This window comes from Macrosteles quadrilineatus, unplaced genomic scaffold (assembly GCF_028750875.1).
Source record: "Macrosteles quadrilineatus isolate MER2022 unplaced genomic scaffold, UCM_ALF_1.0 Scaffold_4__1_contigs__length_99947679, whole genome shotgun sequence".
Classification (NCBI taxonomy): Eukaryota; Metazoa; Arthropoda; class Insecta; order Hemiptera; family Cicadellidae; genus Macrosteles; species Macrosteles quadrilineatus.
In genome coordinates, this window is record NW_026542597.1 from 93,137,994 (window position 1) to 93,162,076 (window position 24,083).

At 36.5% G+C, this 24,083-nt stretch overlaps 2 protein-coding genes across 2 annotated transcripts in view; one reads left to right on the forward strand and one right to left on the reverse strand.

Moving 5' to 3' along the window:
• LOC128993151 (probable multidrug resistance-associated protein lethal(2)03659) overlaps positions 1–16,854 on the forward strand; it is a 39,471-nt gene extending 22,617 nt beyond the window's left edge. The window contains exons 23-47 of the mRNA XM_054416910.1: positions 38–124; positions 205–291; positions 372–458; positions 539–625; positions 706–792; positions 873–959; positions 1,040–1,126; positions 1,207–1,293; positions 1,374–1,460; positions 1,541–1,627; positions 1,708–1,794; positions 1,875–2,089; positions 2,329–2,498; positions 3,138–3,326; positions 3,591–3,670; positions 4,189–4,339; positions 5,113–5,219; positions 5,886–6,009; positions 6,338–6,508; positions 6,821–6,948; positions 7,086–7,331; positions 7,536–7,708; positions 8,478–8,607; positions 15,067–15,177; positions 15,657–16,854. Of these exons, the coding sequence (XP_054272885.1) occupies positions 38–124; positions 205–291; positions 372–458; positions 539–625; positions 706–792; positions 873–959; positions 1,040–1,126; positions 1,207–1,293; positions 1,374–1,460; positions 1,541–1,627; positions 1,708–1,794; positions 1,875–2,089; positions 2,329–2,498; positions 3,138–3,326; positions 3,591–3,670; positions 4,189–4,339; positions 5,113–5,219; positions 5,886–6,009; positions 6,338–6,508; positions 6,821–6,948; positions 7,086–7,331; positions 7,536–7,708; positions 8,478–8,607; positions 15,067–15,177; positions 15,657–15,719 (3,015 nt within the window). The 3' untranslated portion in view covers positions 15,720–16,854. The remainder of the gene's footprint in view (positions 1–37; positions 125–204; positions 292–371; positions 459–538; positions 626–705; positions 793–872; positions 960–1,039; positions 1,127–1,206; positions 1,294–1,373; positions 1,461–1,540; positions 1,628–1,707; positions 1,795–1,874; positions 2,090–2,328; positions 2,499–3,137; positions 3,327–3,590; positions 3,671–4,188; positions 4,340–5,112; positions 5,220–5,885; positions 6,010–6,337; positions 6,509–6,820; positions 6,949–7,085; positions 7,332–7,535; positions 7,709–8,477; positions 8,608–15,066; positions 15,178–15,656) is intronic.
• A 3,127-nt stretch (positions 16,855–19,981) lies between these two features.
• LOC128992456 (exostosin-3-like) overlaps positions 19,982–24,083 on the reverse strand; it is a 32,114-nt gene continuing 28,012 nt past the window's right edge. The window contains exons 16-18 of the mRNA XM_054416034.1: positions 23,375–23,523; positions 22,623–22,727; positions 19,982–22,152 (exon numbers count right to left, since the gene is read on the reverse strand). Of these exons, the coding sequence (XP_054272009.1) occupies positions 22,048–22,152; positions 22,623–22,727; positions 23,375–23,523 (359 nt within the window). The 3' untranslated portion in view covers positions 19,982–22,047. The remainder of the gene's footprint in view (positions 22,153–22,622; positions 22,728–23,374; positions 23,524–24,083) is intronic.

Genomic DNA, 24,083 nt, shown 5'->3' on the forward strand with positions numbered 1-24,083 from the left:
ACTGTTGTATGCTCATATTGTTGTGGTGATGTTACAGTCAGTGAGGAGTGTAGCCTCTTCCATGGAGGATGGCAAGATACAGGATGAGCCTCCTGAGATAGCAGAGATGAGGTCCAAGGGTACAGTCAGTGGCAGAGTATACAAGACCTACATGGTGTCAGGAGGCAACTGTTGTATGCTCATATTGTTGTGGTGATGTTACAGTCAGTGAGGAGTGTAGCCTCTTCCATGGAGGATGGCAAGATACAGGATGAGCCTCCTGAGATAGCAGAGATGAGGTCCAAGGGTACAGTCAGTGGCAGAGTATACAAAACCTACATGAAGTCAGGAGGCAACTGTTGTATGCTCATGTTGTTGTGGTGATGTTACAGTCAGTGAGGAGTGTAGCCTCTTCCATGGAGGATGGCAAGATACAGGATGAGCCTCCTGAGACAGCAGAGATGAGGCCCAAGGGTACAGTCAGTGGCAGAGTATACAAGACCTACATGGTGTCAGGAGGCAACTGTTGTATGCTCATATTGTTGTGGTGATGTTACAGTCAGTGAGGAGTGTAGCCTCTTCCATGGAGGATGGCAAGATACAGGATGAGCCTCCTGAGATAGCAGAGATGAGGTCCAAGGGTACAGTCAGTGGCAGAGTATACAAGACCTACATGGTGTCAGGAGGCAACTGTTGTATGCTCATGTTGTTGTGATGATGTTACAGTCAGTGAGGAGTGTAGCCTCTTCCATGGAGGATGGCAAGATACAGGATGAGCCTCCTGAGATAGCAGAGATGAGGTCCAAGGGTACAGTCAGTGGCAGAGTATACAAGACCTACATGAAGTCAGGAGGCAACTGTTGTATGCTCATATTGTTGTGGTGATGTTACAGTCAGTGAGGAGTGTAGCCTCTTCCATGGAGGATGGCAAGATACAGGATGAGCCTCCTGAGATAGCAGAGATGAGGTCCAAGGGTACAGTCAGTGGCAGAGTATACAAGACCTACATGGTGTCAGGAGGCAACTGTTGTATGCTCATATTGTTGTGGTGATGTTACAGTCAGTGAGGAGTGTAGCCTCTTCCATGGAGGATGGCAAGATACAGGATGAGCCTCCTGAGATAGCAGAGATGAGGTCCAAGGGTACAGTCAGTGGCAGAGTATACAAGACCTACATGAAGTCAGGAGGCAACTGTTGTATGCTCATGTTGTTGTGATGATGTTACAGTCAGTGAGGAGTGTAGCCTCTTCCATGGAGGATGGCAAGATACAGGATGAGCCTCCTGAGATAGCAGAGATGAGGTCCAAGGGTACAGTCAGTGGCAGAGTATACAAGACCTACATGAAGTCAGGAGGCAACTGTTGTATGCTCATGCTGTTGTGGTGATGTTACAGTCAGTGAGGAGTGTAGCCTCTTCCATGGAGGATGGCAAGATACAGGATGAGCCTCCTGAGATAGCAGAGATGAGGTCCAAGGGTACAGTCAGTGGCAGAGTATACAAGACCTACATGGTGTCAGGAGGCAACTGTTGTATGCTCATGTTGTTGTGATGATGTTACAGTCAGTGAGGAGTGTAGCCTCTTCCATGGAGGATGGCAAGATACAGGATGAGCCTCCTGAGATAGCAGAGATGAGGTCCAAGGGTACAGTCAGTGGCAGAGTATACAAGACCTACATGAAGTCAGGAGGCAACTGTTGTATGCTCATATTGTTGTGGTGATGTTACAGTCAGTGAGGAGTGTAGCCTCTTCCATGGAGGATGGCAAGATACAGGATGAGCCTCCTGAGATAGCAGAGATGAGGTCCAAGGGTACAGTCAGTGGCAGAGTATACAAGACCTACATGAAGTCAGGAGGCAACTGTTGTATGCTCATGTTGTTGTGATGATGTTACAGTCAGTGAGGAGTGTAGCCTCTTCCATGGAGGATGGCAAGATACAGGATGAGCCTCCTGAGATAGCAGAGATGAGGTCCAAGGGTACAGTCAGTGGCAGAGTATACAAGACCTACATGAAGTCAGGAGGCAACTGTTGTATGCTCATGTTCTTTCTGGCAACTGCTGTATTGACTCAGCTGTTAGCCAGTGGTGGAGACTACTGGATCACATATTGGTAAGTATAAGAATAGTGTAATGTAAGTATGTAAGAATTGTGTAAGTAACAGATCTTCCTCTATCTTTTGGATTTTAGGCTTGGCAGGCCTTGTTACCCCAGGCGACATTTGATCATGACTTAAACAAGCTGTCTTCAGATAGTAAAAATACAAGGGCGTAGGACCTTCTCTCCAATTAAAAAATAGCCAATGTCCTTAAATAAATAAAAAAAGTTTATTTTTTGGTTGATTTGTACAGGGTTAACTTGGAAGAGTACGGATACGTTAAGTCTGAGAGTGCCTCATCCATTGCCCAGCCACTACAGCAGTCTCTAGCCCAACCCCTTCTACAGGTTGCCAACGCCAGCTTTACGACTACGACAATGCTGCCAAGCACTGCCACCAACACTACAGAGACCACACTCTTGAGTATGTTGGAAACTTGGTTAATTAATCTCTAAAGTTTTATTCTTTAGAAAACAAACAGATACATTTTATTTATAAAAACTACACAAATCAAATCATTGAGACGGTAACGTTAACTTGGTTGTATACTTTATTCTGAACCCAATGCAGAGTTGAGTTGCTTTGTTCCTGACAGATTATTTGTTTCTTATTCAAGACCATTTACTGTATTTACTCCCAATTTCCACTTAAAAATTCATTTAAAGAATAAAATGTTTTTGTCAATAACCATTCTTTACATTTTTGTTTGAACTTTTTTGGATTTGCAATGTTTTTTAAATTATCAGAAATCAAGTTATACAATTTCGGTCCAATATATTGAGGTGATGCTTCAAATAGTGATAATCTATGGCTAGTGGGCTTAATTAGGTTCTTATGTCTAGTGTTATACCTATGGTTTGTGTGACCCTCCCTGAAAATGGACAAATTGTTGAATACCCAAAATAATGCTTCTAAAATATACAGGTCATAAAATGTCAAAACGCTAAAAGCCTGAAAGATGACTTTGCACGGACTTCTTCGGGGTACTGTAGCTATGATTCTAAGTGCCTTCTTTTGAAGCCTTCTTTTGATATATTCTAACCACAGCTGTACACTTTGCAGGTCTGCCGCTCACTAGAGATATGTGTGTATATGTGTTCTCCGCTATCACTGCAGCTACTGTGATCGTCACGTTGTTCCGCTCTTATCTCTTCTTCTACCTGTGTATGCGAGCGTCCCGTCGTCTGCATGACACCATGTTCAACTCCATCACTCGCGCCACCATGCACTTCTTCAACACTAACTCCTCTGGTAAGTGCTCTAACTAAAAACCTTAATCTTGCCTAGAAGGAATGTTCTAAATTCATGATGGTGATTTAATTATGGAAACATTTTGACACATTTCTTTGACATTTAGTCCTATTTTTCTCCTATTGCATCACTCTTTCCCTTGCTAATGATACTATTCTTGCAACTTAGTAATGAATTTTGACATTGAATTAAACCCTTGTTTGCCTTCTCATGTGAATTTTTATTTTCATTCGAAAAGTCTAATGCAGGAATTTATTTTCCTAGGTCGTATTCTCAACAGATTCTCTAAAGACATGGGGTCAATTGACGAACAGCTGCCAGCCGCTCTTATAGACAGCTTACAGGTGAGTCGTACTTGATTTAAACAAACCTTTATTACCGCAAATGGAACTAACTCGCCTACAAAAAGAGTGCTGGCGTGTCATAACATGCAAAAAAGTGAACAAATTCCTTAAACTTGATAATTATATCCTTCTAGAGTGATTCTTCAAAAGATCTTAAAATAATCTAAATGTATTTTCAAAAGAAAACATTATATGTGGTTCTTATGGAGCCTTTTTTCTGAAGACACATAGATTAATAATTTTACCATCACTCTAGTGAACTGTCAAGATTCGTGTATTATCTATTTTTTGTTTACTTTTTCTGTGCTATCAACCGCCCCAAACTATTTTCTTAGGAGGGTTGGTTTTGTGTCTATCTCTTCTTAATATATTCCTAAGCAAAGTAATTTTTTTTCTAAAAACACCTTCTAGTAGGCCTAAGTAATGCTTTGAACCTTAAAAAAGTGTCTACAAAGCTTTTAGCTCTTAATTTTTTTTTTTTTTTTTTTTCTTGACTTAGACGACTCTTCTGTTGACAGATTGGACTGAGCCTGATAGGTATTATTGTGGTGGTAGGCCTGGTCAACTATTGGCTCATGGTTCCCACCGTGTTCATCGGAATACTCTTCTACTTCCTGCGCAACTTCTATCTCTCCACCTCACGCAGCGTTAAACGCTTGGAAGGAGTCAGTAAGCAGTAACCTCCGCTTGTCTATAATTTAGTCACCTAATCTTGATTTACTTTAGTTTATTGCTGAATAATTTCACTGTAGTAATCTGCATGAAACTTCTGTTAAATTCAACATAAATTTGTAATATATAAGATTGAATAAATTTCTTGTAGTTTTTTACTGATTACAAAATTTGTCCTTGAATTTTAAAAAGTTTTTTAGGCTGTGTTTATTACTAACAGAAATAGTAGATAAGGGTTATTTAAATCGCCTTTGTACCTTTAAAAGGTTGGAAAAAAAATTAAATTCAAAGTGTTCAATAAATAATGTTAGCCCTAAAATAGCGTAATTCTTGAAGCTACTATTAATGTTGTAACTTACAACCGTACTCATACCTTTACATTGGTAGGGTTTTCAACTTTTACATCACCTAAAGTACTTATTCAACAAACATCTGCAACTACGCTCTTGGCTTAGCTGCTTATGAGAAACATTCTTTCCACAATAATTCTTGAATTTTGTTAACAATCTCCTTCATTCCCATGTATGTTTTAAGAATTAATATTCTGACCATAGGTCGCATTTGATTACAATTGGTTGGTGCTGTCTTTTACTGAAATTTGCTAAGATTCTCATTGTGTACAATTGCTTCACTGACCATCCAGCTACATTGTAGTTGCGATTAGAGCTTCATCACTATCATAATTATGAGACTGGTGACATGAAAATTGTCAGTAATGTTCTGGATTTGTGATTGTTGTGGAAGAGATAGTATTCGCTCCTTTGTTGTAGCTCGCAGTCCTGTGTTCTCCCATCTGAACGCTTCTCTGCAAGGTCTGACCACCATCAGGGCATTCCACGCACAACAGATCCTGGAGAAGGAGTTTGACAACCACCAGGTAACTTGCAGTGTAAACTTGCTGCAAACTTGTTAAGATGTAGGAAACTTTTCATGAAACTTTAACCACCTCAAGGGATTGTAAACTTGTCAAGGATGTGTCGATGTGTGGCACTGTTCAGTCAACATTACGCAGTTATTACACCAACCATGACAGAGTAGTGCTGGATTTCTTTCAAATCCCCTGATCAATTAGCAATTATAAAAAATGTAAATAAATGTTTACATGTGTCAAGGAATAATTCAAGTTTTACTGTTTCTATCCCAAGAAAAACATAACATTTCACTGATCAATTTTATAAAATTTGTTCACCAAAGAACTAAGCGCATTTACTAGTATATTGAAAGTTTGTTGGTGTGCAATTGAATCCAATTGAAAACTTTTTACTGCATCAATTTAGGTTTGTAAAAAGCAAGGTTCATTCTGTACAACCAATGACTGAAATAAAACTTTTCATGTTTATTAATAACACTTATACTTTTTACTAATAAACAAACATCACCCTAACACACAAACAAATTGCATTTACTGTTTGATAAAACTTAAATAATGTTTGTCAGGCATTTAAAATTGACTGAGTGTTTCATTTAACTCAGTCCAAGCCACTTCTACACCTACTATTTTGTTGTTGACTTTTACTTTGTAACAGATGTTCCTTTGTCATAGGATCTCCATTCTTCAGCATGGTATATCTTCATTGCGTCAAGTAGAGCGTTCGGGTTTTGGCTGGATGGAGTTTGCCTCATCTACATTGCATTGGTGACATTTAGTTTCCTCTTCATGGGATCAGGTAATTTATTTGGCTTACCAAATATGTCACACACTGACATACCATAACAAAGTACAGGGTCGTCCCATAAGCGTGTTTCCTCTCTGTGACTTGCCATTTGCCAATTATTATGTTATGATTATTATAATTATGTGAGGGTAATTAAACACATTTAGGTAAAATATTTTTCCCTTTAAAAACATTTTTCAACCTCTTTTGTGGGAATTTCTTCAACTCGTCTAAAACATTACCTTCTAAAGGCGTACAAACAAGTTCATCCTCTTATAACTCCTAACTCCATTCTGCTCTGAACTATAAGCTACTGATGGTAAACTGCCACTGTTCACAGAGACGTTTGGAGGCAATGTTGGTTTGGCCATCACACAGTCCATCGGCCTCACAGGGATGTTCCAGTGGGGCATGAGACAATCCGCAGAGCTCGAGAACCAGATGACATCCGTAGAGAGAGTCATGGAGTACACTGACATTGAGAAAGAACCACCACTGGAATCTCCTCCTGGTAGGAAATCAGTTGAATTTGCTCAAATTGTATACACCAAACCACTTTACAATCAGCAAATGCACTGTGGGTGAAAAGGTTAACCCTCAGTCCACAGCCGTTTTCTCCTCCTGATCTCTGTTATATGTAAACTAAACAATGACATGTATGTTGTTTTGCAGTTAATATTTAATTAACTGTATTTAATTACTTATGCAGTTAAGTAAGAAATAAAAGAACACGCAGAACATTTTCTCTGAGTCGGTTCATAATTGTAGTATGCAGTTCCATTCTCACTATTGTTTTTTTCTATCAGCTGTTCACTTGTTACAGACAAGCAGCCGCCTGCCACTTGGCCAGACGAAGGTCGGGTCACTTTCAATAGAGTGTTCTTGTCATACGGACCCAATGAGCCTCCAGTGCTCAAGAACCTCAACTTCACCATCGCTCCCAAAGAAAAGGTAACGATTTAATCAAAATACCTTTGTAGATGAACTACGGCGTAAAGATTACATGGGAATAATTTTGAAAGGATCTTTCAATTAAGTTAATGGATTTCACACAACCACAACTAACCTATCTCGTTGTCTCTGTGCAGGTAGGTATCGTAGGCAGGACTGGTGCTGGTAAGTCTTCACTGATTGCGGCTCTGTTCCGTCTGGCCGAGGTGCAGGGAGAGATTGACATCGACTACATTGTCACCTCCTCCATCGGCCTACACGAGCTACGCAGCAAGATCTCCATCATCCCACAGGAACCTGTGTTGTTCAGCGGAACTGTGCGCAAGAATCTCGACCCCTTCGACCAGTACACGGACTCGGTGCTGTGGAACGCACTCGAGGAGGTAAATTATTCCTAATTTGCCTTTAGGGTTTTTGAAAATATCCCCTATACATCTTTTAGCATAAAATGTGCAAGAATAAAATGTATGTTTTATGTTTATCTATAAATCCCTGAACTATAGGCTCATGTTATGCTTTCCCATAAAAAACCCCTTACCAATTGCTTAGAAAATCTTTATTTTACTAATTTTTGTCTGGTGTAACAGGTTGAACTGAAGGAAGTCATCAAGGATCTGGCAGGAGGGCTGAATGGCAAGATGTCGGAGGGAGGCAGCAACCTGAGTGTGGGACAGCGGCAACTTGTGTGTCTGGCCAGGGCGATCGTCCGCAACAATCGCATACTGGTCATGGACGAAGCCACGGCCAACGTCGACCCTCAGTGAGTATATACTCTTGGCTTCCTCAACATCATACATGGCTATGTAAAAGGATTCACAAGCTTCAAAATACATAGAAAATATTATCATTGTGTTAAATCTAAAAACGTGACTTTGAGCGCAAGTGCTTTGGATAGGATTTCTTAACAGGATTACCTAAACAAAAAAAAGAGTCCTCAATGGCTCAATAGTTTTTTCATACTCCAGGGTTGAAAATTCTTCCAGCGACTGTGAAATGTTGTTCTAACTCTGTTGTAGTGAGTGATAAAGTACAGTTTTTGTGTTTTTCCGGCCAGGGGCCAGGGTGGACTCTTTTCCAGTGAGATAAGTCTACTGAGCTAACAAAACTTTTACTTAACCTAATTAATTTTTCTCAAATCGTCAAAAAAAAAGGTTTCAAAAATTTCTGACAGCCACTGAAAAAGAAGATCAAAGAATTTACCCCCACCAAATGTAACTCCAATTGGGACTGTAATTAGGACCACCTGAACTGTAATTAAAATCACACACATACCATATGAAGTAACATTTACCTTCCATTTTCACAAATATAATGTGGAAAGTGAAGGCAGAGTCTGACTGGTTTTGAGGCGAGTTCAATAACCAGAATGCTGTCTGGAAGATGGTTACTGAAACTGTGACTGTAGACCATGTAATGTGTGTGTGTGACCATAATTGTTCTAGGGACAGAAATAGACTACGTCACAACTTGCCTCAACATAACATTTTAAGTTTCTTTCTATTTGAGTTTCAACTATTTCCATGTTACAGGACCGATGGCCTGATCCAGAGCACTATCCGTCGCAAGTTTGCCGAGTGTACAGTGCTGACCATCGCACATAGACTCAATACTGTCATGGACTCGGACAAGGTGTTGGTCATGTCAGCAGGAACAGCTGTGGTGAGTTCAAGAGAACTGTGTTTTTTACTTCATATTCTACTATTCTACCCAGTTACCACCTTTGTGCCACTATCAGTCTGTTCAATCTCCTAACAGACTGTTTGTAAATTAACATATGATTGAATTTATATTTGTAAAAACACAAACAAAAACAGTAGGTATTGTATTTTTTAAAGTTTTACAAGCAAGTCATAAGTTAAATAAAGTTTCATTTTTTATATGATTTCATGCAGTTTTCTAATACAAACAATGTTGGACACTCGACATTGAACATTTTGGTCCTTCGCCCCGCGATAAAACCACGACCTTAAGGTAAATTTAAATTACTTACAAACTTTGCAATATTTATTCAGTTGTACATTCATTCAAGTTTTATTGAACATTAACAAGCCATGCCAAAGCAAGATCAGTTACAACAATTAGTGAAAGCTAGAAGTAATATTAAGGCTAAACTTACAAGATGTAAAAACTTTTTTGATAAATGTTTAGGAAGTCATCATGTAAAGGAATTACAACTTAGGCTACAAAAGGTAGAAGGAAGTTGGGTAGAATTTGAAAATGTGCAATCTAAGATTGAAGATATTGATTCAGATTCAGAATTGAATCATGAAGCTGAAAGGGATGAGTTTGAACAGCAATATTTTGAGCTTTGTGCAGAAATAGCTAACTTTATTGAACAACACACGTGTCCACCACCACAAAATGACGTAGTTGTTGTTAATCACAATTCTAATTCAAATAACAGTACACAGTCCTCAGACTCGTCCATTTCAGTTCGACTACCAACCATAAATCTACCAAGCTTTTCTGGGAAGTTTGATGAATGGATGCCCTTCTTTGATTCCTTTTCAGCATTAATTGACAAAAATGAAAGTTTAAATGATGTCCAAAAGTTGCATTACCTAAAAGCTGCACTCACTGGTGATGCAGCTAATGTAATAAAGAACTTAGAGCTATTAGCTTCTAACTACAACGTAGCTTTAAGCTTACTTAAAGATCAGTTCCAAAACATTAGGCTTATCGTACAGCAACATGTAAGATCACTCTTTGAGCTTTCTCTCGTACAAAGGGACAACCCAACAAGCTTAAGGCACCTACTAAATAGCACTCTAACTCACATCAGGGCTTTAGAAGGGTTACAGATAAAGATTAATGAAAATGATCCATTCATTGTCCATCTCATAACTACAAAGCTTGACACAACCACACATAAGGAGTGGGAACTTTCAACCCTACCAAATGAACTTCCTACTTTAAAGGAACTTACAGACTTTTTACAAAAAAGATGTCAAATGTTAGAAAACGTCAACCACAGCATTGTTCACACTAACTCAACGTCATTTCAACTCCATAACAAACCTGCCCATCCAAGACAACACTTGGCTCATCCTCATAAATCAAACACGAAAACATATGTTTCTGTCAAAGAATCCATCTGCCTCATATGCGATGGAAACCATCCTGTGTATCAATGCAGCGAACTTATTAAGGCTTCTCATGAAGAACGATTAAGCAAATTGACAGCAGCAAAACTCTGTTTTAATTGCTTAAAACCGGGCCATCGCGTAGAACATTGCAATTCTAGAGGATGTAAGCATTGTAATAAGAAACACAACACTGCACTTCATTACAACACATCAGACCCAAGGCTTAAATCATTACAACCAAAGAAAACTGCTACATTTAACAACAAGCAGGGAAGTAGTGATGACGCATTAAATACCAGTACTACTACAACAAGTCTAAGTACTAATTTCCAAGGTGGAGAGATTTTATTATCTACAGCATTGATGGATGTTATAAGTCCGAGTGGAATTAAATACACGTGCAGGGCATTCTTAGACAATGGCAGCCAATCTAACTTCATGACAGAAAATCTCTGCCAAAGGTTAAAACTAAAGAAAGAAAATTCAAATGTATTAGTAACAGGTATTAACGAAGGAACAACTAAAACTACAAACAAGGTACAAGCAACATTTCAGTCAATAAATTCTAATTACAAAGCAACTGCAACATTTTTGGTTCTTCCTAAAATAACAGGGTTACTTCCAACACACACTGTTAATACAAGTCAATGGGATATCCCTGGAAATATCACTTTGGCAGATCCCACATTCTGCAAACCATCTAAAGTTGATATTTTGTTAGGACAAGAGTTTTTCTTTGATCTTTTGGAAGATGGAAGGATAAAGAATCAAAATTCACCAGTACTTCAGAACACAAAGCTCGGCTGGATAGTTGGAGGCAAAGTACACCATCAAAAGTCATCAACTGAAACGTCTTGTCATCTAACTACACTGGAAAGCCTTGATAAGAATATTCAAGCATTCTGGAAAATTGAAGAAGAACCTATAAAAAAGGCGACAATGACATCAGAAAATAAACTATGTGAAGAAATGTATGACAATTCAGTTCAAAGAGGCGATGATGGGCGCTACACTGTCAAAATGCCTCTGAAGCAAGATCAAAATTCCCTAGGAGATTCCAAAGAATTAGCAATCAAACGATTTTATCAAGTTGAAAGACGATTAAAAAATAACAGTGAACTGCAAAAACAATACAAATCCTTCATGCATGAATATGAGGAACTTGGACACATGGAAAAGGTTACTGCAAATGAAACTAACAAACCAGTGTATTATTTACCCCACCATCCAGTTATTAAGGAAGCCAGTTCAACAACTAAATTAAGAGTAGTTTTCGATGCTTCAGCAAAAACTACAACATGGATATCTCTGAATGACTCGCTTATGGTTGGTCCAACTCTTCAAGATGATTTATTTTCTATCCTATTGAGATTCAGGATTCACACTTACGTTCTGACAGCAGACATAGAGAAGATGTATCGACAAATCTGGATCCATCCAAGTCAACGAGACATGCTAAGAATCCTTTGGAGAGAAGACAACTCAAAACCTGTCCTCATTTACAGGCTCAATACAGTTACGTATGGAACAGCATGTGCTCCTTACTTAGCAATCAAAACTATTCAACAATTGGCTCAAGATGAAAGATCACAATATCCACGAGCTTCCAATGTAGTGATGAAAGACTTTTATGTGGATGATGTATTGACAGGAACAGACGACATTAATGAAGCAAGGGTATTAAGAGATCAACTGGTCGGTATGTTAAAGTGTGGTGGCTTCAATTTGCGAAAGTTTAACAGCAACAGTAACGCACTTTTAGCAGAGCTTCCAGATGATATGGTGGAAAGAAAAGCACATAAACTTCCCAACTCTAATGATAGCACAATCAAGACCTTAGGCATTTTTTGGGAATCTGACAAAATAAAGTACAAGTACATGTTATCAACAGATAATAAGGCAGCTTCTACAAGTGTAACAAAGCGAACTGTGCTCTCAGACATAGCAAAACTGTTTGATCCTTTAGGAATCATTTCTCCAATTATAATAAATGCTAAAATACTCATGCAAGACCTGTGGAAACAAAATATGAAATGGGACGATGTACTCCCAGAACAATTACACAAGAGATGGCTACAATTCAAACAGGATTTAACTTTGCTCAACAATTTTAATGTATCAAGATGTGTAAGAATGATCCAAACAGAGGGAACTTTTGAACTTCATGGTTTTTCAGATGCTTCTGAAAAGGCATATGGAGCAGCAATTTACTTGAGACACGAACTAAGCGATGGAACTGCTAAAACTACTCTTCTCTGTTCAAAATCTCGTGTAACACCACTGAAAACACAGTCACTTCCAAGATTGGAATTATGTGGAGCTCTACTCCTAACTGAGTTAATGTCAAATGTCAAAACCGCTCTTATCAACAAACATATTGAAAGGGTTACATACTGGACGGACTCTACAATTGTTTTATCCTGGTTAAATGCAGAAGCAGCATGCTGGAAAACATTCATTGCAAATCGTATTGCAAAGATCCAGGATCTAAGTGATTATAAAGATTGGAGACATGTGCCAAGTCAAGACAACCCCGCAGATCTCGTATCCAGAGGTTTAACAGTCGACGAAATCATAAGATCTGATTTGTGGAATTCAGGGCCACATTGGTTATCGTTAGAACCTTGCAACTGGCCAATTACTTCCATAACACCTTCAACTGACATTCCAGAAAGAAGAAAGTCCACAGTTTCTGCTGCAATAGTTCAATCAAATGAAAAACAAACAGATAATGACTATATACTGAAGAAGTTTTCCAAGTTACAGAAACTGATTCGTGTCACCGCATATTGTTTGAGATTTATAAAAAATTGTAAAACTCAAGATTCAAAGATTGCAGGACCTCTAACACACGATGAATTAAACCACAGTCTTAAGCATTGGATAAAACATGAAAAGAAACGTTTCTTTCCTCAAGAACTACAATCATTGTCAAACTCAAAACAAATTCACAAGAAAAGCAAACTAATAACACTTCATCCATTTAAGGATGATGAAGGAATCATTCGAGTAGGCGGTCGACTAGCCAACGCAAAGTTAGATCAAAGTCAAAAACACCAAATTGTATTGCCTGCTAAATCCTATTTCACTCATTTAATAATTGAAAATGAACATATTCGCAATCTCCATGTGGGTCCTCAAACACTTCTATACATCATAAGACAACAATATTGGCCACTAAATGCCAAGAACATTATAAGGAAAATCATCCATAAGTGCATACCATGTTTTAAAACAAAGCCGAAATGCACACAACCTGAAATGGGAAACTTACCTGCACATCGAACGAATCCATCACAGCCTTTTGAGATTACAGGAGTTGATTATTGCGGACCGATATATTTACGGTCAAACCGCCTTCGAAAGTTTTCATTAATTAAGGGCTACATTGCAGTCTTTGTTTGCTTTACCACAAAGGCTATTCATTTGGAATTAGTATCCAACTTAACAACTGACGGCTTTTTAGCAGCATTCAAGCGCTTTACATCTCGAAGAGGCTTATGTAACCACATATATTCCGATAACGGAACAAACTTTGTTGGAGCCAATAACGAAATAAAGGAACTTTACTCCCTTTTTAAAAGTAATGACCATCAAGAACAAATCATAAATGCTACATCTTTTCAAGGCATCAAATGGCATTTCTCGCCTCCAAATTCACCCCATTTTGGAGGGCTTTGGGAATCCGCAGTTAAGTCCGTAAAGCAGCATTTAAGGAAGGTTGTGGGAAACGCCAATCTCACATTTGAAGACATGTATACTGTGCTTACAATGATAGAGGCGTGCCTGAATTCAAGACCTATAACTCCTCTGTCATATGATCCTAAAGATCCCCTTCCTCTAACACCTGGTCACTTATTAATTGGGAAAGCACTTACAAGTTTACCAGATCCAGATTATACATTTAAGCCAGAAAATCGTCTATCACAGTGGCAACGATTACAACAGCTTATGCAACACTTCTGGCGCCGTTGGTCCAAGGAATACCTCTCTCAATTACAACAAAGGCAAAAGTGGTTCACGACTGCCAATAATATCAAACCTGGTCAACTAGTCATAATCAAAGATGACAATCTACCACCTTTAAAATGGATTACTGCTATTGTTGAAGATGTTCATCCTGGACTTGATGGAAAAACTAGAGTGGCTACAGTGCGAACCTCTACAGGAACATTCAAGAGATCTGTAAATCGCCTGTGTGTATTACCAATTGAAAATTGAAAAGGCCAAAGACAATCAATAAGACATTTTTTGTAAATAGTTTATTTTTTGTATTTTGTTGAAAGTGGTACTTTCAAGGTGGGCGGCATGTTCAATCTCCTAACAGACTGTTTGTAAATTAACATATGATTGAATTTATATTTGTAAAAACACAAACAAAAACAGTAGGTATTGTATTTTTTAAAGTTTTACAAGCAAGTCATAAGTTAAATAAAGTTTCATTTTTTATATGATTTCATGCAGTTTTCTAATACAAACAATGTTGGACACTCGACATTGTACACAGTCTCTTTATTGTTGCCAAAAACTGTACCAAGAAAAATCAATGCTCCCGTCAAGTATGAATCATGTTCTCTAAAGTGGCAAGATGTAAAAATATGCAACAGCAACTTAGGGTGTTTCCAAACACTGTACACAATACAACACATTTGCACAGCCAATTTGTTCAACAGTTTCTAGAAAGATAGTGATTCAAGTTGAGAAATCTTTGCTGGCTACTAATGGTGTTCCTTTGTTAGTACAAAGGAACACCATAGTAACCTTACAAATGTGTTAAACAGCCTAGTGGTAGTCCTTGAGATGTACCCTATCAAATCAACAAAACTAATTAAATTATCGCCTTGGTAGTATTATGACTCTAAATGATTCTTTGGTATTGTCCCGGGACTGAGTCGTTAATTGATCGTTGGTTGAACACTAGTGAGGCCCTGTGTGAAATTTTAATAAATAATGTTGGAATGTTTTCACAGTGTTAAAGTACCATACACACTTCATGTCTTGTACTGAACTGTTCTCTAACAATGTTTTGCAGGAGTTCAACCATCCTCACATTCTGCTGCAGAACCAGGAGGGAGTTCTGTATGGAATGGTGGAACAGACTGGCAAAGTCACACGAGACCTTCTACACAACATTGCCGCTGCCGTGAGTTATATGTAGTTAACAGCTGTTGAAAGTAGGAGATTGATCCATACTATCATGTAACTAGTCATAATGTCTCAATCTCTTGCCAGTTGATGGATACAGTTAGAGTAGAATTCCTCTTATTCATATAGTGAGTCTTGTAGCATTTGAGATTGTGGAGATACAGTTGGAAATAGTACGTCACAAGCCACCAAATAATCAAGAATTAGAGGCATCTCTGGTCTAAACCGCCGGGGGCCCCAGATTTTAAATACGGCCCTGTTTGCTTTGTTGAATACGTTACACTTGCAAACCCAAGGCCTTTAGATGGGCAAATACAAGGGTTTAGAGAGGCTCGACCAATAACACTTTCTTTAAGGAGGATAAAACAAATATACCAGATTTCTTTAGTTAGAGAATTTATGTTAAACATTAAAAAAATCATTTTAAAAGATCTACAAAATTAACCAAGTTAAAGTGAATGAAAATCTTTTTTGCAGAGCTACAGGAGAAAACATAAAGAAGAAGTCACATCGAGTACAGAAAGTAAAAAGACGTCATAGAAGTAATACGAGCCATGGGTGTACAGTCTCCATGGTTATTTGCTGGTGCTAAACACTCGACATCAACAATCGAGTGTCAACTTATCTGTCTAGTATCGCCGTAGTTCCTATGTGATCTTCTCTGCTGATTGTCAGCTGTTTCACACAAACCCTCGTATTCCGACTGTGTAAACAGTGTTGTGTTTTTAAAGACTCTCGTTCCATCAAGTCATATAAACTGTAAACTACTCATTTAATACGTATTTATTTACATAAGCGGTATCTTTGAGTTTCCATTATTATTAGTTCTTAATTGTGATCAACTGATGTAATCAGTTATACAGATGCTTAGAGATTTCTGTCTGTGATATGTAATCTTTGTTTGGTTACAAAAAAAAAACAAATGAATCACATTGTTTTAAACAACAATCATCTCCGAAAGAATTCTATAACAGTGGTTTAGTTTGAATTCTTCTTTGTCATTAAAGAAATACGCTTTAATATTTGCAATTAAACCTAAGACAAAAATTTTGACATCACTTCTACCTATATGAACCGGTGGTGCTTTAGATGTGTTCTCTGGATAAATATGTACAAACGATGTAAGCATTCTTAAAACTTATAATGTACAGTTTGTTAGTTTGTTCAGAGCTTTCATGTTACATTAACTCCGTATGGAGAAAATCGTTGAATATATTTTTTTCAAAGAACACTTTAAATATTCATTTTTAAAACCACCTTAAGATTAACAACTATTTTTCTCCTTAAATTTCCTTGAGTCAGAGGGCTCCACTCAACTTACGTACCGTAATAAAAGTGTTGGATCAGACATTAACAGGGTTTTAAATCTTAGATTTCATTCACTATTGTTTTACATTATGTGTAATACAAAATATCATCTAAAAGTGTGTTATGTTATAAATTATATGCATCGTGGTTTACTTTTTACTATGCTATATTTTAGTGCCTTTCCAAGTGCCTAAATTTGCATACATAATTAATTGTATTATTTTATTCGTACTTTAGTTTGTTTTTAATTTGTTACATTACATGCTTCAATTCAATCACAGGTAATTTAGAAGATAAGTATTTAGTTCAATGTGTTCTATAATATTTTTATAATTTGTAAACAATCAAAAATGTTGATAGTGTTTAAATCATGTTATGTCAATATGTTAATTATGTCAATATAAGAATTATTTTTTAATAAAAATGTTAAAAAAATTAAAGGTTTTTTCATTGCAGGAATAAAATCCTGATAAACTGGTTAACCTAGATAGAATTTTGATCAAGGTAGTTCTTGTCGGTAAATAGATGCATATTACTGAAGTTCCACATAAAGCTAAACTGTACGAGGTGAGAACTTTTATTTAAAGACTGCTGCAGCTAGCAGTGAATTCATTAAGCTATAACTGATGACAAATCCATTTGTAAAATTATTATCACTGAATAATCTTACTTTTGTGATAAGAATATCGTAAGAATCTGAGTAACATTTAATTTCACGTCAGTCAATTCCTTTTAGGTTCACATATGAAACGTCTGTTATCTCGTTTGTGCTACGATGTGCCTCTATTTATGGTGATTGTTCATGGTTCTTTACTTCTCAGTGAGATATATAGCTATAAACACCATTTAACAAATGAGCATCAAAAAGCTTTTGGAAAATTAAATATATTGTTGAATACAACAAACTTCAAAAAGCTGCGATTGTGTAGTTCTGTGTTTGTAGACAAAAGTGAAATGTTAAACGAGTACCTTGAGAGAGGAGGGGTTGTTTTGACTATCACTCGGCCTGCCAAATGGGGCAAGAGCATCAACATTGACATGTTTAAAACGTTTTTTGAAATTGAAGTTGATAAGCGAGGCAATCCAATCAAAGATGTGGACAAGGTCAACAGATTATTGTTTGTCGGTGGAAATGTTACGGGTGAATGTGGGACAAGATTACTCAAACCTTTAAAAGTTTCAAAATACTCAAGTGCGATGGACCACCAAGGTAACAATCCTGTAATTTTGCTGAGTTTAAAAGATATCTCAGGAAGTTCCTTTGATGAATTCCAACATTCAATGAAACAAATAATTATTGGTTTATACTCCAAGTTTCCCTATTTGATAACACGCATAGGAAATAAAACCCATTTTATCAACGAAGCAGAATGGGAAGATGAAATTTTTGATTGGATCCAATTAAAAAACAGTATACTCTATTTAAGTAAACTTCTTTTCAAACACTATAAAAGGAATGTTTACATATTTATTGACGATTACGATGCGCCTATTACCAAAGCTTATTTGGCTTTTGGAGCAAAGTCGGACAGTTTCAAAAAAGTCCTCGACATGGTTTATGAAATGATCGGAAAAGCTTTGAAGGACAACTGGTTTTTAGAGAGAGCAGTTTTGATTGGAACGTATCATTTTGGATGGTTAAATGAAATATTAAAGCTGAGTGATGTTCGCCATAGCACTATAGTGGATATGACGTTTGCGAGTTATTTTGGTTTTACCGTCGATGAAGTTAACGATATTCTCAAAACGGTTAAGACGAATGTCGACCCTATTCATCTTAAAAACTGGTACAACGGCTTTGATTTTGATAGGATTCCTACGTACAATCCTTGGTCAGTTTTATCGTGCATTGAAAATGACGGAAAGCTTGATTTTTATTGGGGGAATCTTGTACGAGCATCGAGAAATTTATTTAATGAAGTGTATTTGATGGATGGTCCACAAGAATATCTCCAAAAACTTTTACAAGATAAAGTGGTCTCTAGGAAAGAAATTAATAAACCGATAAATTTGTTGAAGATTGAAGATACTTTTCATAGAGTGTTTTTGTTTGGAGGGTTTTTCAAATCAGTCCCAGGCCCATGTGAATACAACTGTTATATTCACCCGTGGGACCTGTCAATACCAAATCTAGAGGTAAGAAACATGATTGCTGAGGGAGTCTCAAAATGGGTATCATACAAGTTAAATGTTACCGATGAAGAATATATAAAACTAAAACAAAGTTTAACAGATTTAAAGATTGATGATTTCTCAACTTTGTTACAAAGATATCTAACTAAAGTGAAAACCAAAAGCATATCTACAGAGCAGAACGTGTTCCATCACAAATTAGTGAGCGGGTTAGTGTCCACTCTAGCTAACAATTACAAAATTGAATCAAATAGAAAAGCTGGGCAGAAGTCTAGAGAATTTATACTAACCTCTCTCCCTTACATGGAAAAGAATATAATAATAATTGAATACGAAGTTGGGAAATCTCCAAAGAAAATGGCTTCGGCACTTGAGATTGGAATAAAAAAACTAATAAATAAGGACTATACAAAAAATATACCAGAAAATACAACAATACTGGTTAAAATTTATATGGTTTTGTTTAAAAACAAAGTTTCTATGAAATACAAAATCTCAGATGTAGGTTGATAAAGGTAATGAGGTAACCAAAATGTGGTTTCATTGCAACCATGGATGTTTTGAAGAATAAAGTTTAAAATTTGATTTAAAATAAAAACAACGCCAATTATTTGGTTTAATTGATCTGGATTTAGTTGCACATAGTAGAAAACTGATGAGTTCAGAATATTTGTTACGTTGTATGGTAATGTCAAAACACACAGAGAAGTTCAGAAAGTTTGAGGCTACTTAGCATTACGTGGATGTCACAAACTGCACTGACACTGGCATCCGGGTGATAAAACAACACTTTTGGTCTCTTAATAACAAAAAGTTATTTCTTTAAAAGACTGGACTTGCAGTGAAAACGTAAATGGGAAAAAATGGGGTGAGTGAATTATCAAACGAGAACATGAGCGGTGGCTGGTGTGAAGACCATATACAAAACCGTGGTTATGCGACGGAAGCTAGACGAAGACAGACAGGTTTTGGACGTCCCCAGTGAGTGACCATCAAGGTCAAGGCATCAAAGAAACCAAGACAATAGAACTTCAAAACAATACCACAGAATAAAATGGGTTTGACATATGTAGCTAAAATATGTTTGAAAATTATTTTGAGTACAGTAAATAATTTTGAATAGAATAAAATCCTCACAATGATTTTAAAAATCTAAATAAAATGCTGTCTTAAATTTTTACTGGATACATGCAGTTAGAAGTGTGTATTTACAACTTATTGTACATTTCGTTTTAATTTTATCTTATAAAACTTGTGTTTAATGGAAGTAACTCAATCAGACTACTATAAATGTTACAATTTTGTTTATTTTCAATCACAAGCTAGTTCAATATGAACTATATAAATGGCACAAATTAAATAAATATTAAAAATATCAGAAAATTATAGTAAAAAAAAATACTATACAATTCCTAAAAATAAAAAAATAGATAAAACTTGTATACCTAGGTTCCTAATTAATTCTTATTGATAGCCAATTAGTGATAAGACATTAGTTAACAGCATGGATAACACATCTCATTTGATTTAAGTGAATTTTCCCACTGTAGGGTATTGTCGAATGTGGCAGATACAACTGTAACACCTCGACTTAGGAGAAACTTACTTTGTGGTTTTGATGGCCCCAGAGTACAAAAATAGTATAGCTCAAAATTTGTATACATTGTATATCGAGCTAATAATTAATTACAATCAAATAAAATAACTACTGACTAGTAAATGAACATAATAGCATCAAGTGTAAACAACAATTCATATAAGCACCTATTCATATAAAAATTCAGTATAATGCAAACTATAATATGAAACTCAGTAACATTTTTCTGGCAAGAATAAAATGTATCTTTGTGCAAACAGATGAAGTTAAAATGACTGTGTTGCATGGTCAAGAAAATAATAAACATAAAACACACACCAACATATTCCTCAAACATACATAAACTATATCCATAAATTGAGACACACTCACATTTGTGCAATTATAAATTTAGTTTCGCATAATGATACGTACAATTTTTGGTGAACCTTAATAAATAACAATGAAATAAAAATTTGTAGGCTAAGTCACACAAAACAATTTTCAAATTTAAAATGATTTTGCTTAGTCAGGCAATTAGCACGCTATAATTCAATCCCAGCTTAATTAATTGACAAATTTAAAGTTGTTCTATAAACTAGCTTTTAAAAATTACATGTTAAGTTAAGTTAATGTTTACACATTACTGTATGATCACTTATTTACATGTGTATACTATGTATAATTACAATATTTACAGGTTAACTTATATGTCTAAGTATTACTATTATGGCAAATCTCAAAGTGAACAAAATAGTAAATATTGATGTCATCACTGGTAGCAATTCTCACTACATTTTACATTGATTATAAAATTATCAGACACAGTTTTTGATAATTTGATAAGTTTTGGGTCCGAATACGGTTTTGTTACACTGACCCTGTGTACTAACATGACTTTTTTAATTCAAGAAGATTTTACAACATTGATAGTTGCTATTTTTGTACTTAGCGAGTGATGATAGTGGTGGAGCACGGGGCTTCGGTTACCTTGATCACGGGTTCAAATTCCGCCAACTAACAATAAGTGATAATACCTTAACCCAGAGGGGAGTCTAATGTAATGTGTAAAACAGTTCCAGGCCAGAGCCTAGCGTCTAAATATAAAATAAGAAGGTGGAACATAACAAAATACATGTGCTTCAAGAGGAGAGAACGCAGAAGAGTACTATCCGGACTTTCAAATCAACTGTAAAATAGTTGTTTGCTAATGATTTCAGAAACAAAAATTAACTGTACCCTAAGTTAGATTAAATTGTCTTTCTTTCTATAATGGTAAGAGGGGAACTGTCTTGGAAATCTGGATGGATCAATATTCCTGTATATTATAGTATGTTGGAAATCAAAGGAGATATTACATTTTACACAATCCCAAATCCTGTAATAATTAAGGTCACTTCAGAATTGCTCTGATTCGCTTTAATTATGATGAAAAATATCATATATCATCTTAAACTGTTTATAACTTAAAAGTATTAAGCCTTCTATATCCTAAGTAATAAAGCTTTGGTCCTTAACTATCTAAAATTAATATTTGATTTTCAGTTTGAAACTGATACCTTTTGGCAAGCTACCTTGTAAATTAATAATTGAATATCCAAGCAAAAGTTGACAGATGAGTGAGTGAGAGAGTGGCTCAGTCAGTAGCACAACAGATTACGAATCTAAGGCAGCGATGTCGTGGGTGCCACCAATAATATTCATCAATATAGATTATTCTTGTAGCTGCTCACCTCTTGCTATGCATACATTCCATGTATAGGCCACAGGCCTGTTTGGTGAAGAAAATGTACGGGTGAAAGGGGCCGCCAACCTTTTTGATTTAAAACAAATGAATTATTTAAGATAATTCTAGATGTACTTGAAACACTTCTGCTTGTCATGAGGTATTCTTGTCTTAAAGAGGATGGAGTCTGCTCGGAACTGAGTGTTCAGTAATGGCGTGTAGCCAAACACCTGCAAATGAAAATGCGATGTCATCAAATCAAAGTAAAATAACATATATTGTCCCTATATTATGTTATCAAAATAGAACTCAAAAAAAGTTTGTTGTTAAATGATACTGAGGTAATTTTCCATTAATTCACTATCACAACTTTTTTTTATTCCGGTTTATTCACTAACAGAATCTTTTCATAATCAGCAAATTTGGTTGGTTAGGTTAATATAGAATAGTTTCATTTTATAATTGATATATTCATAGACTAGGCTAACTGTTAAAAATATCGGAATTGCAATAAAAAAGCAGTGGTAGTGAATTAACAGAAAATAAGAACTGATACTGAAAAACTAACTAACTTCCTCGGCACTACCTTATCATCTATCACAACCTCTTTCAAAATACAGTACAGACCCAGTCTGGATAATTTAACTGATAGTATGACTGAGTATGGATAATTTAACTGATTATAGTATTTTATCCCCACCTGAGTGAAAAAGTTGATGCACTTGTGCCTCTCCTGGAAGTGAGTTTCGTCCTCAGATAGTGACACGGGACAGCCGGGACATCTGAAGGTCCAACGTGATGTCACCTGCAACCAACAACAGTAAACTTAAAGTATATGTCAAACTAACAGAAGATGTCGTTACTTATAGTGATGTATGAAAATTGTGACCACAGAAGCTGTCTTCGATTTTGCTTTGACCACAGAAGTTGTTTATGACTATGCCGTGACCATAGAATAATGAATATGTTAAGCCCCTTTTAACAATGTCACCTGTTTCATAGACATGATATGTACAAACGTTGGTATGACAATAAATTTTGATTTGACTTCCAAATCAATCAATAATGAGGTTTTCTCTTTACCGTACCTTGACAGTGAGTTTCCTAGTGATGTGGGACACTAGGTTCTCTTTACCGTACCTTGACAGAGGGTTTCCTAGTGATGTGGGACACTAGGTTCTCTTTACCGTACCTTGACAGGGGGTTTCCTAGTGATATGGGACACAAGGTTCTCTTTACAGTACCTTGACAGGGGGTTTCCTAATAATGTGGGACACTAGGTTCTCTTTACCATACCTTGACTGGGGGTTTCATAGTGATGTGGGACACTAGGTTCTTTTTACCGTACCTTGACAGAGGGTTTCCTAGTGATGTGGGACACTAGGTTCTTTTTACCGTACCTTGACAGGGGGATTCATAGTGATGTGGGACACTAGGTTCTTTTTACCGTACCTTGACAGGGGGTTTCCTAGTGATGTGGGACACTAGAAAGTTCATGGCAATGTCCTCACAGTTCATGTACTCATCCACCTTGTCTCGGATGGCCTGAGGCAGCCAGTGGGTGTACATGTAAGTGTAGTACTTGTGTACAAATGCCGCCCCTGTAACACAAATTACATTCAAAGACAGTTCAAAAAAATAAAGTGACAATATAAAAGTATATTCCATGAATTATTATTTTCCGTATTTAAACCAGAGGCAAAATAGGTTTACATACATTACGTCATCAATCCTAAAATTAGCCTGTGGAGACTTGTTTTGAAAAAGCAGTTTCATTTTCAAGCCTCTTCCATCATAAAATTATTGGGGGACATCTTATCGTCGTCAATACACAAAAATACATTTAACATACAACACGAACACGGACACAAATCGTTTTTGGGTATTGGCAACGACAAGATGTCCCAATAATTTTATGAGGCAACAGGCTTGATAATGAAGCTGCTGTTTTGAAACTAGTCTCCATAGGCTAACAGGATTGATGACTTAAGTACTTAGGTATGTAAACCTATGTACATAGTCAATAATCAATCCTGGAGGCAATTCTGAGTAAACCAGAGGCAAATTTTGACATTCTTTGTAATGGAACAGTCTAAATGATAGTCTTGCTTGACATGTAATTAAAAAAAATAAACTTTTCTAAATATCTAAGTAAAAGTCC